Here is a 13,549-nt window from a genome sequence, read left to right on the forward strand (position 1 = left end):
CCTCACAGAACAAAATGGAAGAAATAGCTGAATCTGAAGCCAGCTGAACCCAGATGCCATATGCCCACTGCAAATAATAACCATTGACGTAGATTTAATGCATCTAATCCCAGCAGATGAAGTTTACATAATCCATTGGCTTTTTTTCTTGACCATCCCTCACTGTGGCCACAAATAAAACAAAACAAGCATCTGAGTTTAATGTCTCACTCTATGCAGGTCCATTGTATGAAACTGGTAGCATATATAAATAGTTTTTAAATATTTATGGTAAAAAAAAATTTTTTTTGTAAGATTTAAAATATTTATCTCTTATTCTAAGTGCTAATAAATTGCCTTGTGCCGTCTCAAACTAAATAAATATTAATATGTTTTGTACAAAAGCATTAAAAAAGTTATTTATTTATTTAATATTTTACAAGCTGTTACTAGCTTTGAGCTTAAAGGAACACGCCACTATTTTTGAAAATAGGCTCATTTTCCAACTCCCTAGAGTTAAACAGTTGAGTTTTACCGTTTTCGAATCCATTCAGCCGATCTCTGGGTCTGGCGGTAGCACTTTTAGCATAGTTTAGCATAGATTATTGAATCTGATTAGACCGTTAGCATCTCGCTCAAAAGCATCTCTGCATAGTATCATTGCGCCTGTGTTCAGTGTAATGAACATTTTAATTTGAATGAATTTAATTCGACTTTAATGTGTCTGTTCAGACCGACGCAAACATTTGGATGCCGTCAATGCAACTGGAGTTGTGTTCTAATCTGTTTTCTATTGCACTGAGAAAATGGTGCAAATAAAGTTTCCGTAACCTGGGTAATTTCTGCTTTTCTATAAGCGCCTCCTATTGTCAGAGAGAGAACATGAATTTTTATTCAGCCCTTCTTAACAAACTTATCGTACGTGAAAATTGGACCAAATTTGTGTGCATAACTTTTATGTTGGTGTGAATAGGCCTTAATGCTGATATTTTTTACAAATATTAGGTTTTTAGTAGTTGTTTACTGTTTACAAAAAGTAATTTAAATTGATTACCAGTTTAAGATAATCTCCTTCTGACCAACCTAGCAAAATATAAGAAATAGAGGGAATAATTTAGTTAATGAAATATTTTTATTCAATTTCATTTTCAAAATGTCATTCAGGGGCCAGTCTGCAACTAAAACGGTCGCATTTGTGAGTGATATTTTTGATGAGATCGCCACTGATCACCATAAAAATGTACATGTTATGATAAAAAATGAGTAGCCCATCACATCTTTTGTTGTGTTGACGTAATAATATGAGACGACGTGCAGCAAAGTTGCAGTGGAGTTTGAATGCCAAAATTCTCACAGGGACAGCGAGGATCAGCTTTCCATGTCAGAATCACATGTCAAAACGAAAAATATCTTTGTCTTTTCAAAGCCCTCATCTCTATTGAGCAACAACGCTGACGGCTGTGCCAGGATGAGAGAGATAGAAAACGACAGAGACGTGTCAATGAACATCCGAGTAGTGTAAAAGTGCAGGAAGGCAGTGTGTATTTCATATTTCACTACAACAGATAAATATATCCGCTCTGTGGACACAAACTAATCGTTAACAATTCTCGTTTTTAATTGATACTGATATGGATTTTTATTCTCAATATCTTTTAATCTGTGCTGTTTTCTGTTACTGCCTGAACTTATTTGGAGAGCGTGTTTGTTCATTTTTATTAAAGAATTAAAGCTACACTATGTAACTTTTCCGTCCACTAGAGGTCGCCTGTTCAAAACAAAGGCGTAGTTTGATGACGCCACGTTTGAGCGCAGAATCTTGGGACATGTGGTCTTCGCCTCACAGCCGGTGGAAAAGAGTCAGGATAGGACTCAGGTAGAAATCATATTCATGGATGCGATTATTAACATTACTGTAGTATGAAGCAGAGAGGGACCGAGTGTTGTGGAGCTGAGCAAGGCCGCAGGAGCGATTGAAGAATGGAACTGTTATTATGGCATAGTCGCAACTCTGTTTATCGTATTAGATATATCTGAGTGTGTTGAAAAATAAGTTATGACGTTCGTTCGACGGCTGCTATGACACTTGTTCACACTGCAGTGAGAGTACAGCGTTTCTGCTAAATAAAAACGAAAACCGAGGGTAACGCAGATAGACAGGCGACTCCCTCAAACGCATAGCTCACACGTCCCGCTTCCTTGGTTAAAATAGCATTTTCTCACGATTTACAAATAGTTGGAAATATTTGGGATATTCTAAGTACTCAACTGAACGAAATATATAACACTGGCCTATTGGTTTTTGTAAGATTTTTGCAGTAAAATATCCATCGTTCACCTTTAACTAATTTTATCACAAAATACAAGCAATAAATGTCGTTTTGGCGCACTTTAATGTGGCCTGACAGATTGCTCAATTACCATTTCAACCTTGGAAGGAGCTTGTATGAAACAGCTTAAGAACAATAATGTCATGTAACATCAAATTTACCTCAGAAAAGACATGCAATGCACATAAACTCATTACTAGAAAAATAACTATAGAAATGGGCATTTTGCTAAATATATGCACTATAATCACATAATCCTTATATTGTTTCTTAACTTGTTGTCAACATGAGAAAATTTTAGCCTTTCACCAAATTTACCTCAGATATTGGTCTACTAATGAAGAAAAGTAGATTGATAGATGAATAGATTGGTGTGTGCAAGACATACGACAACGTTTATAGGATGCATTAGGTGGAGGCCAAACTATACTCATTGGCCAAGTGATGCTGACATTATTATGGTCTGTGACACTGATTCAGATTATGTGCAAAGAACAATTCTTTGTGACTGTATATAGTTCTCAAGTTGAAAAATCAATTTAGTTCCTACTTTAAGTGAATCTTAGTTACCAGGGGCCTCATTTATAAACGGTGCGTACGCACAAAAGAAGGCGTAAGCCGCTCTCTACGCAATAATTGGTATTTATTAAAAGCAAACTTGGCGGGAAAATGTGCGGTCCATCACGCAAGCTCTGACCCAGGCGTACGCACAAAAACGGGTGAAATGAGAAATGGCGACACCGTCGGCAGATGGAAGAAACACGTGAAGCTGTAGAACGTTGTGTAAAAGAAATGGCTATACTGCCTCTCATAAATAACATGAAGACTTCACAAAGCAAGTCTTAAAATTAACAGCCAACACGAACACCCGTTTGATCGATCTGCAGTGTAAAACAAACGAAAATTACAACAGAAATGCAATTTAACACATATTTGCAAAAAGAAAAGTGAAATATGTTCTGCAATAATATTGCCATTTTATGTAGAGGGCTGCATTGGGATTGAGTCCCGCCGGGTCCCGCGGGACCCAACGTAAATCTCGCGGGAGCGGGCGGTTTGAATTTTGCTGCGGGCGGGAATGGGCGGCTAAAAAAAACACCGCGGGAATCTAACTATGGGCGTGACATGAAGCCGCAAAAGCTGCGCTACATTTAGAATTGAATGTGATTTATTAAGGGAAAACTGCGTAGGATGTGCCTGCGCACGGTTTTATAAATCCGAATATTTCTGTGCGTACGCACGCTATGTTTCATCCGTACGCCACTTCTGACGCAAATCCTACGCAAAGTTTTATAAATGAGGCCCCAGGACATCCACAAGTTGGATGAAAATGCTGATGCTGTAAAAGGAGGGCAGATGTAACATATGACCAGTAGCGTACCATGACGATCAACACACCCCACGTTGCCGCCATAACACCACACACACCGATACATACAAAATACAATCATGCACTGTATGCACTACTGTTACGAACCCCGCTTTCAAAGTGCTCGTTGGGAAGGGGGCAAGCAACATAAGGACACGCGAGACAAAAAGGCAATTTTACTATTTGATACCACTGCACTCACGTGTCACCATTTAGGCAACTGGTGAAATGAATCAAAATCGACTCAGTGACACAAATACTCTTAAACAAACAAACAAAAACACATACCAACAAGAACATCAAAAGAAACACAGAAAAAACACAGCTTGTCAGCTACCGGCTTGACATCAGGATGCACACGAAGCTCATTAGAACGCAGCCCATCATCTGCAGCCATAGCTTATTTCACATCGATCGCTCACAACCCGCGAAAACTTCTAACGGCTGATGACATCAGCGGGGGGTAGCGCCGACACATCACTGGGCCTCTGGGCCGTTCTATTGCTACACATCAAAATTTGATTGGCTGTTGACCCACGTCAGTCAAAGTTATGATCAAATGGAAAATGGCAGCTTCAACAAAGGCTAGGTTATACTACTAGTGCTGGTCCACAGAGCTGTGATGCGTTTAGATGATGAAAATACAGCTCAGCCTCACAAAAAATAACCACATTCTTTCTGGAAATATAATTGTAACTTACTGAAATTGACAGTAATTGAATTTAGACACGTTCAGACATGCATTCATTTAATTTAATTATGAAAAAATATATATTTTTGATTTTGACAGGGCCAGCAGAGAAGGCCCTGATGGCCCTGACAGCCCCCCACTGCGTATGACAGAATTAAAACACATTTATTCTTTTGCGGTGAGAGCTAGGGCATGATATGCAGCTAACTTACACCGTCTCATTCTCTTTCCAGCGCGGGTAAAATAATTATAATGCTGAAGGTGAGGTACAATTCATATTTCTATATTAAATAACTTACGCAGTCATTTGAAAACGTTCTGTGGGACGTACGTTCACAAACAGCGCGCGTGAATCACCGCGTGCGCGCGCTCTCTCTCTCCCTTTCAAAATGCTCAAATGGCTTCACATCAGCGCATCGCATGTGCACTAAAATCGAGCTGCACAGTTGACACAGGATTTGCCACTTTGCACAATCGAGGCAGTGTCGCATCGTCACTAAAGTTTATCATTTGCATTTATTTTTAAGTCTTGCCAGTGTTCAAACCACTCAGCACTCGCGCGCACGGTCTGGAGACACACACACACACACACACACACACACACACACACACACACACACACACACAGGCCATCTCACAAAAAGCTTGCGAGTACAAATTGCGCTGAAATGGTTAGATACACACAAATGTATGTACTAAATTACTGTCTTGACGAGTATGCACGTAAACCCCGTCGTGACTCGCGAGTGAACGTTTGTGCAACTGTAACGGTATCCGTGTTTGCTCTTAAAGTGACAGCTGTCGAATAAACTGCTGCTGTCTCTGAGTTTCTCTTTGTCTTGTGTTGTTTGATGAACCTTTATGACACTCACTGCTCTTGAATGACTAACTTTTGAACCTTAAGTGTAAGGATTAATCTAATTTAATTTATTCAGGGAATACCAATATTAATTTACATTTGATTTCTTATTAAATGTCTTTAGTATTTCTTACCTCAATACTAATGTTAGACCTACCTGAAAAATTGTTTTTAAAAACAAAAATGCACTGCATGATCAAATATTTAGGTGAGATAATTATATACATTTATTATATACATTTATTTGGGAAAGATGGCCTACAGTAGCCTTAAGTTGTCTCATTTTCTAAAATAAACACTTGGTGGTTCTTCAAGATCTTGACTCCGTTAATTTAGAGTTAGTTTCAATTCTACAAATGGTGCAAACTGCAAGATTATAGATTAAAAAAATTGACATTCCCCTGCCATTCTGTGATCGGCAGTGATCGGCAATCGGCAGATCATGATCTTGGTGATCGGTAATCGGTGATCGGCCCCAAAAATGCTGATCGGAGCATCTACTTAAAACATAACCGTCTGTGTTTACATGAATACTTGCCAAGACCGGCATTTTATATGATGTTATTTGTGTATCTGAGCGCAATAATCCGCGAAAAAGAACTCAATTTAGTACTGAGAGGCAGCAGTGAGTGAGGGGAGGCTTTTGTGTGTCAACTCGATGTCGGAGAGATGAGAGCGAGAACGCGGCTGGTATCTATTCTGTGGAAAATTATTATTGGAAGCATTAGATATTTCAGTATCGAAAAATCTATATTTTTGTCAACACTACATTGCACTTAGTTTATTATTTCAGATGGTTGTTAAAAGACTACAATTTAAAAATGTATTAATTCAACTTGCCAAAGTGGCTGGCGGGTTGCTGGGTGTTAATGTCAAGCCCTGTATGTAAACGATTAACACAAAAGGCACTCATTTTGTCTCCTTTCAGCATGGCCGGCTCTACTACCCAGAGGACGCAAATCAAAGCACCTATGACACTTTTGGAATGTACCTGTCGTCTCCAATGGGCTACGAGGACGCCTACCTGGACGAGCCTGTTCGTTATCCCGTGGTGAGCGAGAGGCAGGTGCTCAAACCCAATACCAACTACGTGGACTTCTACTCCACCACACGCAGGCCTTCATACAGAACTCAGCCCTATCCGGCCTCACCTGACTCATGGGTGTAGGCGTGTTCGTTTGTGCGTAATTGTTCATGTAACGTGTAGCCATAGATAGAATATTACAAGGACGTGTCACTCCTAAAGACATATCTGGATCAATGGATTCAAAGACTGTTGTATGGACAAGCTGTTGCATTTGAAGTGACTGGTTCATTTTCATTCGACAAATTTAATTTGTGTATTGTGTGTCCGGTGCACCGACATTCATCTTTATTTGTGTGTGTGTGTGTGTATGTGTATGTGTGCAGGTGTGAGTGGGAAAGCGTGTGTGTGTGGGAGAATAGATGACAGATTATATGCTCCATTAAATTAACTTGAATTTGACCCGGGATTGAGTGTGAGCCAAAGATTTACTTTTCAGTATCTGCTGTTTTTAAACAGCAACACGTGTTTAAGGTCTGATTTACTGAGAACTTGAACCATCTTTTTATGATTTAATTTTTCACGTTTTTTTTAATGGCATGTATTACCATCTCAGTTTTTGAGCCAAATGAAAAGTTGTAACTAAATTACATATTGGCTGAAAAGTCTAATAAAGAAATAATAGCAGTGTAAAGAAAAGAAAAGAAAAAAAGATAACAAGAAACACTAATAATGTTCTGTGCATTGGAAACAAAACGTCATTTTGTCTGATCTCATTGCTGTAGCCTACTTAATGTAAAGATTAATGTATGTTCCATGGAGTCTTGCACAACTACGTCAGTTTATTGTACAACCGTGATCTGTGCTACTAAGCACAAAAAAACTGTGCCATGATAAATCGCTATGTAGAACTGTGTGTATATGTCAGAGACCTTATGGAGGCAAAAGTTATTACTATCAGAATATTTAGATGTAATAAAGATGACATTTGTTTTTTTAATATTTGATGTTGGATTATGTTGTTTATTTCTCTACCATAAAGAGCTACAGCACCAATTTACCGATTTCAGATTTCCACTAGCTTACATTTGGAAGAAACTATTTATCACAACAGCATTATCATCAGCTTATCACATTTTAATTCAGAATTCCCCAGGTTTTTGTCATTGGTGTGCACATTAGCAGAAAGATGTTCCATCGATAGCCACACGGGGACGCTAAAGAGTCGAATATCCTGCACATGAATGCAGAACTATTTTGTATCACTAAATATGATAGAATAGATATTATGGGTGGATAAGTGGTTTGGTACTTATCAGTATATTTATTTCCTTGTTCCCCGTTGAGCTATAACTGTCGGCACAGATGTATTAGCGGCCAGTTCCTGCTTCACTGTATCATGAAAACATAAGAGCCATTTTTGTTATTCATAACTTTAAAATAATATAAACTTTTGGTGTAATGTAAGGAAAGTATATCTATAAAAGCATAAAGCGGACTTTCAGACATGAGTTGTTCAAGCTCATGTACTTTTTTGTTAATAACTTGATTTGTTATTAACACAAAAGTAAGGCAATTATTAGTATGGAAGCTAACAGGACAGAAATAAAGAGCTAAGTTAGCCATTGCTCAGTGAGGATATTTAACTTGAGGGTTAACATTAAGTTATTTTTTTATTAAGTTTTATCTAAAAGGACGAAATGTTTTAAAGTGAAAAACGATACTTTTTCATATAACAGTCAGGGAATATTAGGATAAACAACAATAAAATAAATAAATAAAAATAAACAGTTAAAAACATTAAAATGTTACAAAAAATGAACATTTTACAGCTTTCTTAGTTTTCAAACTTAATATTGTTTTTATGTATTGTTAAACTTCTGACTTTAAAATTAGAATTAAATTTACATTTATGTATACTAAATTTAGCAAGTAGTAAATCGATAAGACGATTTAATGTCATAAGTGAAAACGTCTCGGTTACTGTAACCTTGGTTCCCTGAGAATAACAGGAACGAGTATTGCGTCGCTAGATGCTTAGGGGAAAACTCCTTTTCTCTACATATTGAAGCCTTATTTTTAAAACGCAGTGCAGCTGCACAGCCAACATTATGCAAGCTATAAGCATGCTGGTTGGTTGGGCTGTGGAAGCTGCACGAACCTATGTCGAGGCAGCATATCTGCACGAACCAATCGAGGAGCATCCCGCCGCCTAAAGAGATAGCGTCTACTATCCAACGTGATAATCTTTACTTTGTGACCGGAAGCCCTTTGGTGCGGCCACCAAAGCATATAAAGAGCTTTTCTGACTGCCTGAATTGGGCAGAACACTCTACATAGACCCTGAGAGCCCTGACGGGGCAGAGTATGTTTAATTCTCTGTCATCCTCCGACAAGGGGAGAGCCGACAGTAAAATGACCTGGGCTCTGAACGGAGTTGAGAGCACCTTTGGTACATAACCATGTCTCGGTTTGAGGATGACTTTGGAGTCGTTAGGCCCAAACTCAAGGCAGGAAACATTCACAGAGAGTGAATGCAAGTCGCCCACTCGCTTGACCAAAGCTAGGGCTAGCAGGTCTTGAGCGAAAGTGGCTTTAATTGGCCCGTTGAGGGGCCATAAATGGAGGACCAGACGGGGGTGCCAGATTGTCCTTTTCGTCAGAGTAAGGAGGTCCTTCATCAGGGGTATCGGCCAAGGAGCAGCTTTGAGCAGCTTCATCAACTTGGGGAACCGTATCTGGGTCCACCAAAGAGGGGCTATTAGGAGGACTGTACACTTGCTCTCCCTGAACCGTTCGATGGCCTGCGGGAGCATCGAGACTGGAGGGAATGAATAAAAGGGAGGCTATGCCATTGGTGGGCCAGCGCATCCCTGCTCTTTAAAAAGAATATTGGGCAATGAGAATTGTCTTCTGAGGCAAAGAGGTCCACCTCTGCCCTCCCGAAAACACTCCACATTAGCTGAACCGTTTGAGGGTACGTTGTCAAGAGACAGCATGTCTGCTCCCTGGTTCAATTTGCCCGGTACATGCACTACTCTCAGCGAGCGCAGGTTGGCTTGTGCCCACAGAAGGAGGCGCTTGGCCATGGTGTACAGGTTGCCAAACCTGAGTTCACCCTGGCAGTTTATGTAGGACACCACTGCCATGTTGTCTGTAACATCCGCGTACTTGATCTCTGTCAAGTTGAGCCACAAATGGCACTTAAGCACTAACAGGCTTGCCATGCTTCTTCCAATAGCTTGTTGGGTGGTCTTTGGGGTGCTGGGCAGGTCGCAGAAGGCTGCCAGGTCCGGTCCAGACTCATCCATAGAGCGGAGGAGTTTCGCCTGGAAAACCTTAAGGAACGCCATAGAGTGCAGGGCTGAGGCAGCTTGACTGGAAGAGGCGTAAGCCCGGCTGGCTAGAGCTAAAGTAGTCCTGCACGGCTTTGATGGATGCGCTGCTTAGGCCTTCTAACCAATGGTGGTGGGCGGGCAGAGATGTGCGGCCACTGCTTCCTCTAGGGGCCCTTTTGTAGTCCTTTTCCTCCACGTCGTCTAATGTTAAGAGAGTGCTGCCAAGGTGGAAGTGCGTAAGCGCGTAAGCAGGCAGAGTAAGTTCACCAGGACTTCGTAAGTTCGTTGTGAACTTCTGGGAAGAACGGTGCTGATCGCTGACAAGGGGCCTGTTGGCTCCCCGGCAGGAACCATTCATCAGGGCGGCTTCAGATGGGCTCTGCTGGCGCTGACCAGTTGAGGCCGAGCTCTTCGACAGCCCTGGTGAGAACGCAGATAAGTTTGGTGTCTGTGCTCGTCCTGGTGTCAGCTTTGCCGGTCTGAGGTGGGGCGGCGGGTTCATCAACGGAGCCCGACCAATCCTCGCCTTCAGACGCCACTAATGACAGGCTGTCATCATGGAGGTCTTCCTCCGAACCACCAAACGAGATGAGTTCGCTTGCGCAGATATGCCGCCTCGCCATAGGTTTGTGCAGTTCCCGCAGCCCAACCAACCAGCATGCTTATAGCTTGCATAATGTTGGCTGTGCAGCTGCACTGCATTTTAAAAATAAGGCTTCAATATTTAGAGAAAAGGAGTTTTTCCATAAGCCTCTAGCGACGCAATACGAGGAACCTTCCTGGAGGATTATTGTGCATTTACTGAATGAGCACTACATTCGACTCATTGCACTGAATTTTTTTAATGTATCCTCTTTTTTTCTTAACGTTTTAAGTAATTGTTCATTAAAGGGATATAAAAAAGAGGACGTATATGAAAATCCTATTAAATTATTTAAAAAATTGTTTTAAATATTCACAAGAAAACTGCTCAAATCAAAGTATTACAATTATAAAAATGTATTCAAATTATTTTATAAAATTAATTTTCAGTCGGTTCAATTAATTCTGATGATAATAATTATTGTCATCTTGTGAAAATATTTTGAGATATTGGATGGGGGCATGATTTCACATCTGAAATTATATTTATTTAAAAATACTGATATTCGCTAAGGAAAGAAAGTTTTCTCACGTTCTCCACTCAAGAGGCGTGTGGGAGGTGCACTGCGCTCAGTGCGCTGGCTCTTCTGATTGAGAGAAGAGGGAGGAGTTGGTGGAACGCGCTCCTTCACGTACTACTCCACTCACTCACTTCAGTTATGAAGTACTAACTTACTGAGCGAGAAACGCGTGTGTAAGGCAGAATCTGAGCGATATCCCTCTTAATACAGGTGAGTTTGCTACACGCTTTAATTCTGAAACATCTGTGTTCACGGAACAAAGTAATATCTGACAACCTTTGCAAGTTTTTTGGTCGCGTGAAGTCTGTGGAAAAACACTGCAGTTGTTAATTGATGGCAAACGTGCGCGTTTCAGAGCATGTTACTTACCAGTTGTGTTTCTTAATATTTTATGAGCGTCTTTTGTTGGATAGAGTAAGTTTACCTTTCCAAACTCAACACCAGTGTTCGAGTGGTCTGTCATGCTGTGATGTTTATTTTGTCACGTGCACACACACATAATTTGTACACAAAATAGTTCAGTAATTTGCTATCCTGATTCATTTTTGTTTGCTGTTCTTTATTTTACTAGTCAACCAAGCAAGTGGATATTTTCTGTGTTGCATACTAACAGCTGCTTTTTTGCGACTCAGACTTTTGAGCCTCAAAATACTGCAGTACACTGAACGGAAAAGAGGTAGGCATCACATGTGGATATTTTGTGTTGCAAATACTTACCGTCAGGAACTTTGGACCTTTAAGTCAACACTTGAAGCATGAAAAGCCACTTGAAAGTTTCTTTTCCTCTTTACACATGCTTATTTTGAGAAAAAAATTAATGTGATGTACCTGAGACTTTCCAGCCAGGGTCATGAGCCAACTGACACTGAACAGGTGTGCATGCACACATGTTATACTAGATTTGACAAAGTAATGGAATGTGTTTGTTCTTGCATTTGTAAAGGTCAGCTGAACCAAGACTGTGGCCTTTCCTCCATGCCTGTTTGTCATTAAATCCTTACATTTCACGTCTCTTTTCCACACTGTACCCTGAAGCCTCTTGATTCAGTTAGTTAGTTAATGTTTTCAGTTCAGTAGACGTCTGTTATTGCTGCCCTCGGCCAGAAAGTAATCAGATCACTTGCGGTAAGCAGAGTAAGATTTCATTTTTTAAAGCTTGCTGCCATTGTTCTGATCACTGAATCTGTTGTTGCACGATCCATTGAACCCTATCAAATTATATTGAATTTTGCAAAGGTAAGAGCATGTTTCGTGAAAGAAGATATTGTCCTCATCCCGCAGCTTAATACTTATGGTTCCTTCAGTATCTTGTACTTCTTCGGTGAGCATTCCTTGCACTGTTTCCATAACAGCTTTATGAAAAGGTCACGATGCTTGCAATAATATGTGCCATCTTTATTTAGGATAATTGTTGCCTATAAAAACATTGTTTACAACAGAGTGCAACAGCCGGTTCCGCAATTAAAACGTTTTCTCCATAGGGAAATTGAGTTTTAACAATAACTTATAAACCTCTTATTGATGGTATATGCTTTTGGCGAATTCATCTGTTGCATTATTTCAACTAAAATATCGTGTTTAACAGTAAAACTACATTAACCATGATTCTGTACAGATCGAGCAAATCGTGCTAAAAGAACTTGGTGAAAATCCTCTCCCACGAATTGAAGTTGCTCTTTCTACAGGTAGAATCAACAACTTTAAAAAGGTTAAAAAAAAGTATAATTCGATTTTCATTTGCAGTGCTTCATGGGAGCCATTAAGAACAGTATTCTCTTGTACCATTTGTCTTTCTTCTTTTTTTCCAAACAAAATTGACACTTTAACAAAAATTAAAAAAATATCCCTATGGGGAAAAAATGAAAAATACACCGAAAAACTCTGTACTCTACAATGCTGAAAGATACAAAAAAAAAAGAATGTAATCAAAGATAGCTTGATTTGCTCTATGTATTTTGTATGAACTTTATAAGTATTATGATAAAATTGTGCCATTTTTAATAAGACCTTAAGATCATTGCTTAACTGTGTCGGATACACTGTAAAAAACGTACTGCCTTTAAATTAAGCAAAATTAACTTGGATGTTTAAGTCATTTCAACTTACATTAACATTACATTTAAAGGTGCAGTGTGTAGTATTTGAGGATCTATTGACAGAAATGCAATATAATAATATACATACCTACGACATTTTTGTCCTGTTTCAGCCACTGTAGCTTCTCTGTGCTTCGACAGGGAGAGGTGAGCAGTGGGCGATTGCAATTCACAACCTCACCACTAGACGCCGCTAAAATTTACATACTGCACCTTTGAACTAACGAGTTGAATCTTGCATAACTTAAAAAAGTTGAAAATAGCTTAACTTATTTTGACCAGTTAAAGCAATGTAAAAACGTTGTCAACTTATTGATCATATAATATTTTACAATGTATGCATTATGTCTTCTAGGGGTTGCACGACTAATGATTTCTCCTAGTTGGCTACTTGTCAGAACGATACCTTAGTTACTCAAGCAGATAATTATAGTAAAAAAATCATAGTTTGTATTAGGGCTGTGCGATATTGAAGAAAAATGCGATATGCAATACCTTGTTAAATAATGCGATATTCGATATGCGATACGATATTGCTTGAGTGTGTGAAATCTATTTAAATCATATATTTTTTTAAATATGTAAAAACTGAGAATGATACCGTTTATGTGTTTCACATACTTCTACAACATCTGAAAGTGACCAGCAGTGTTTTAGCAAAAATGAATGTCACAAATCTGACAATATAATTTTAACATCA

General features: G+C 39.4%; 2 protein-coding genes across 4 annotated transcripts in view; both read left to right on the forward strand.

Annotated features, from left to right (window-relative positions):
- Positions 1 to 7,258, forward strand: part of pkp4 (plakophilin 4) — a 44,575-nt gene extending 37,317 nt beyond the window's left edge. For 2 of the 3 annotated variants that reach the window (XM_079840090.1, XM_079840091.1), the window contains one exon: positions 6,157 to 7,258. In XM_079840090.1, coding sequence (XP_079696216.1) covers positions 6,157 to 6,396 — 240 coding nt within the window. In that variant the 3' untranslated portion in view covers positions 6,397 to 7,258. The remainder of the gene's footprint in view (positions 1 to 6,156) is intronic. The other variant, XM_079840092.1, reaches the window with a different exon arrangement.
- A 3,624-nt stretch (positions 7,259 to 10,882) lies between these two features.
- The window catches only part of tanc1a (tetratricopeptide repeat, ankyrin repeat and coiled-coil containing 1a), a gene marked incomplete at its 3' end in the record, with an annotated part of 110,424 nt that continues 107,757 nt past the window's right edge, over positions 10,883 to 13,549 (forward strand). Inside the window, exon 1 of the mRNA XM_079840104.1 lies at positions 10,883 to 10,963. The remainder of the gene's footprint in view (positions 10,964 to 13,549) is intronic.

This window comes from Gobio gobio (assembly GCF_949357685.1).
Source record: "Gobio gobio genome assembly, chromosome: 17".
Taxonomy (NCBI): Eukaryota; Metazoa; Chordata; class Actinopteri; order Cypriniformes; family Gobionidae; genus Gobio; species Gobio gobio.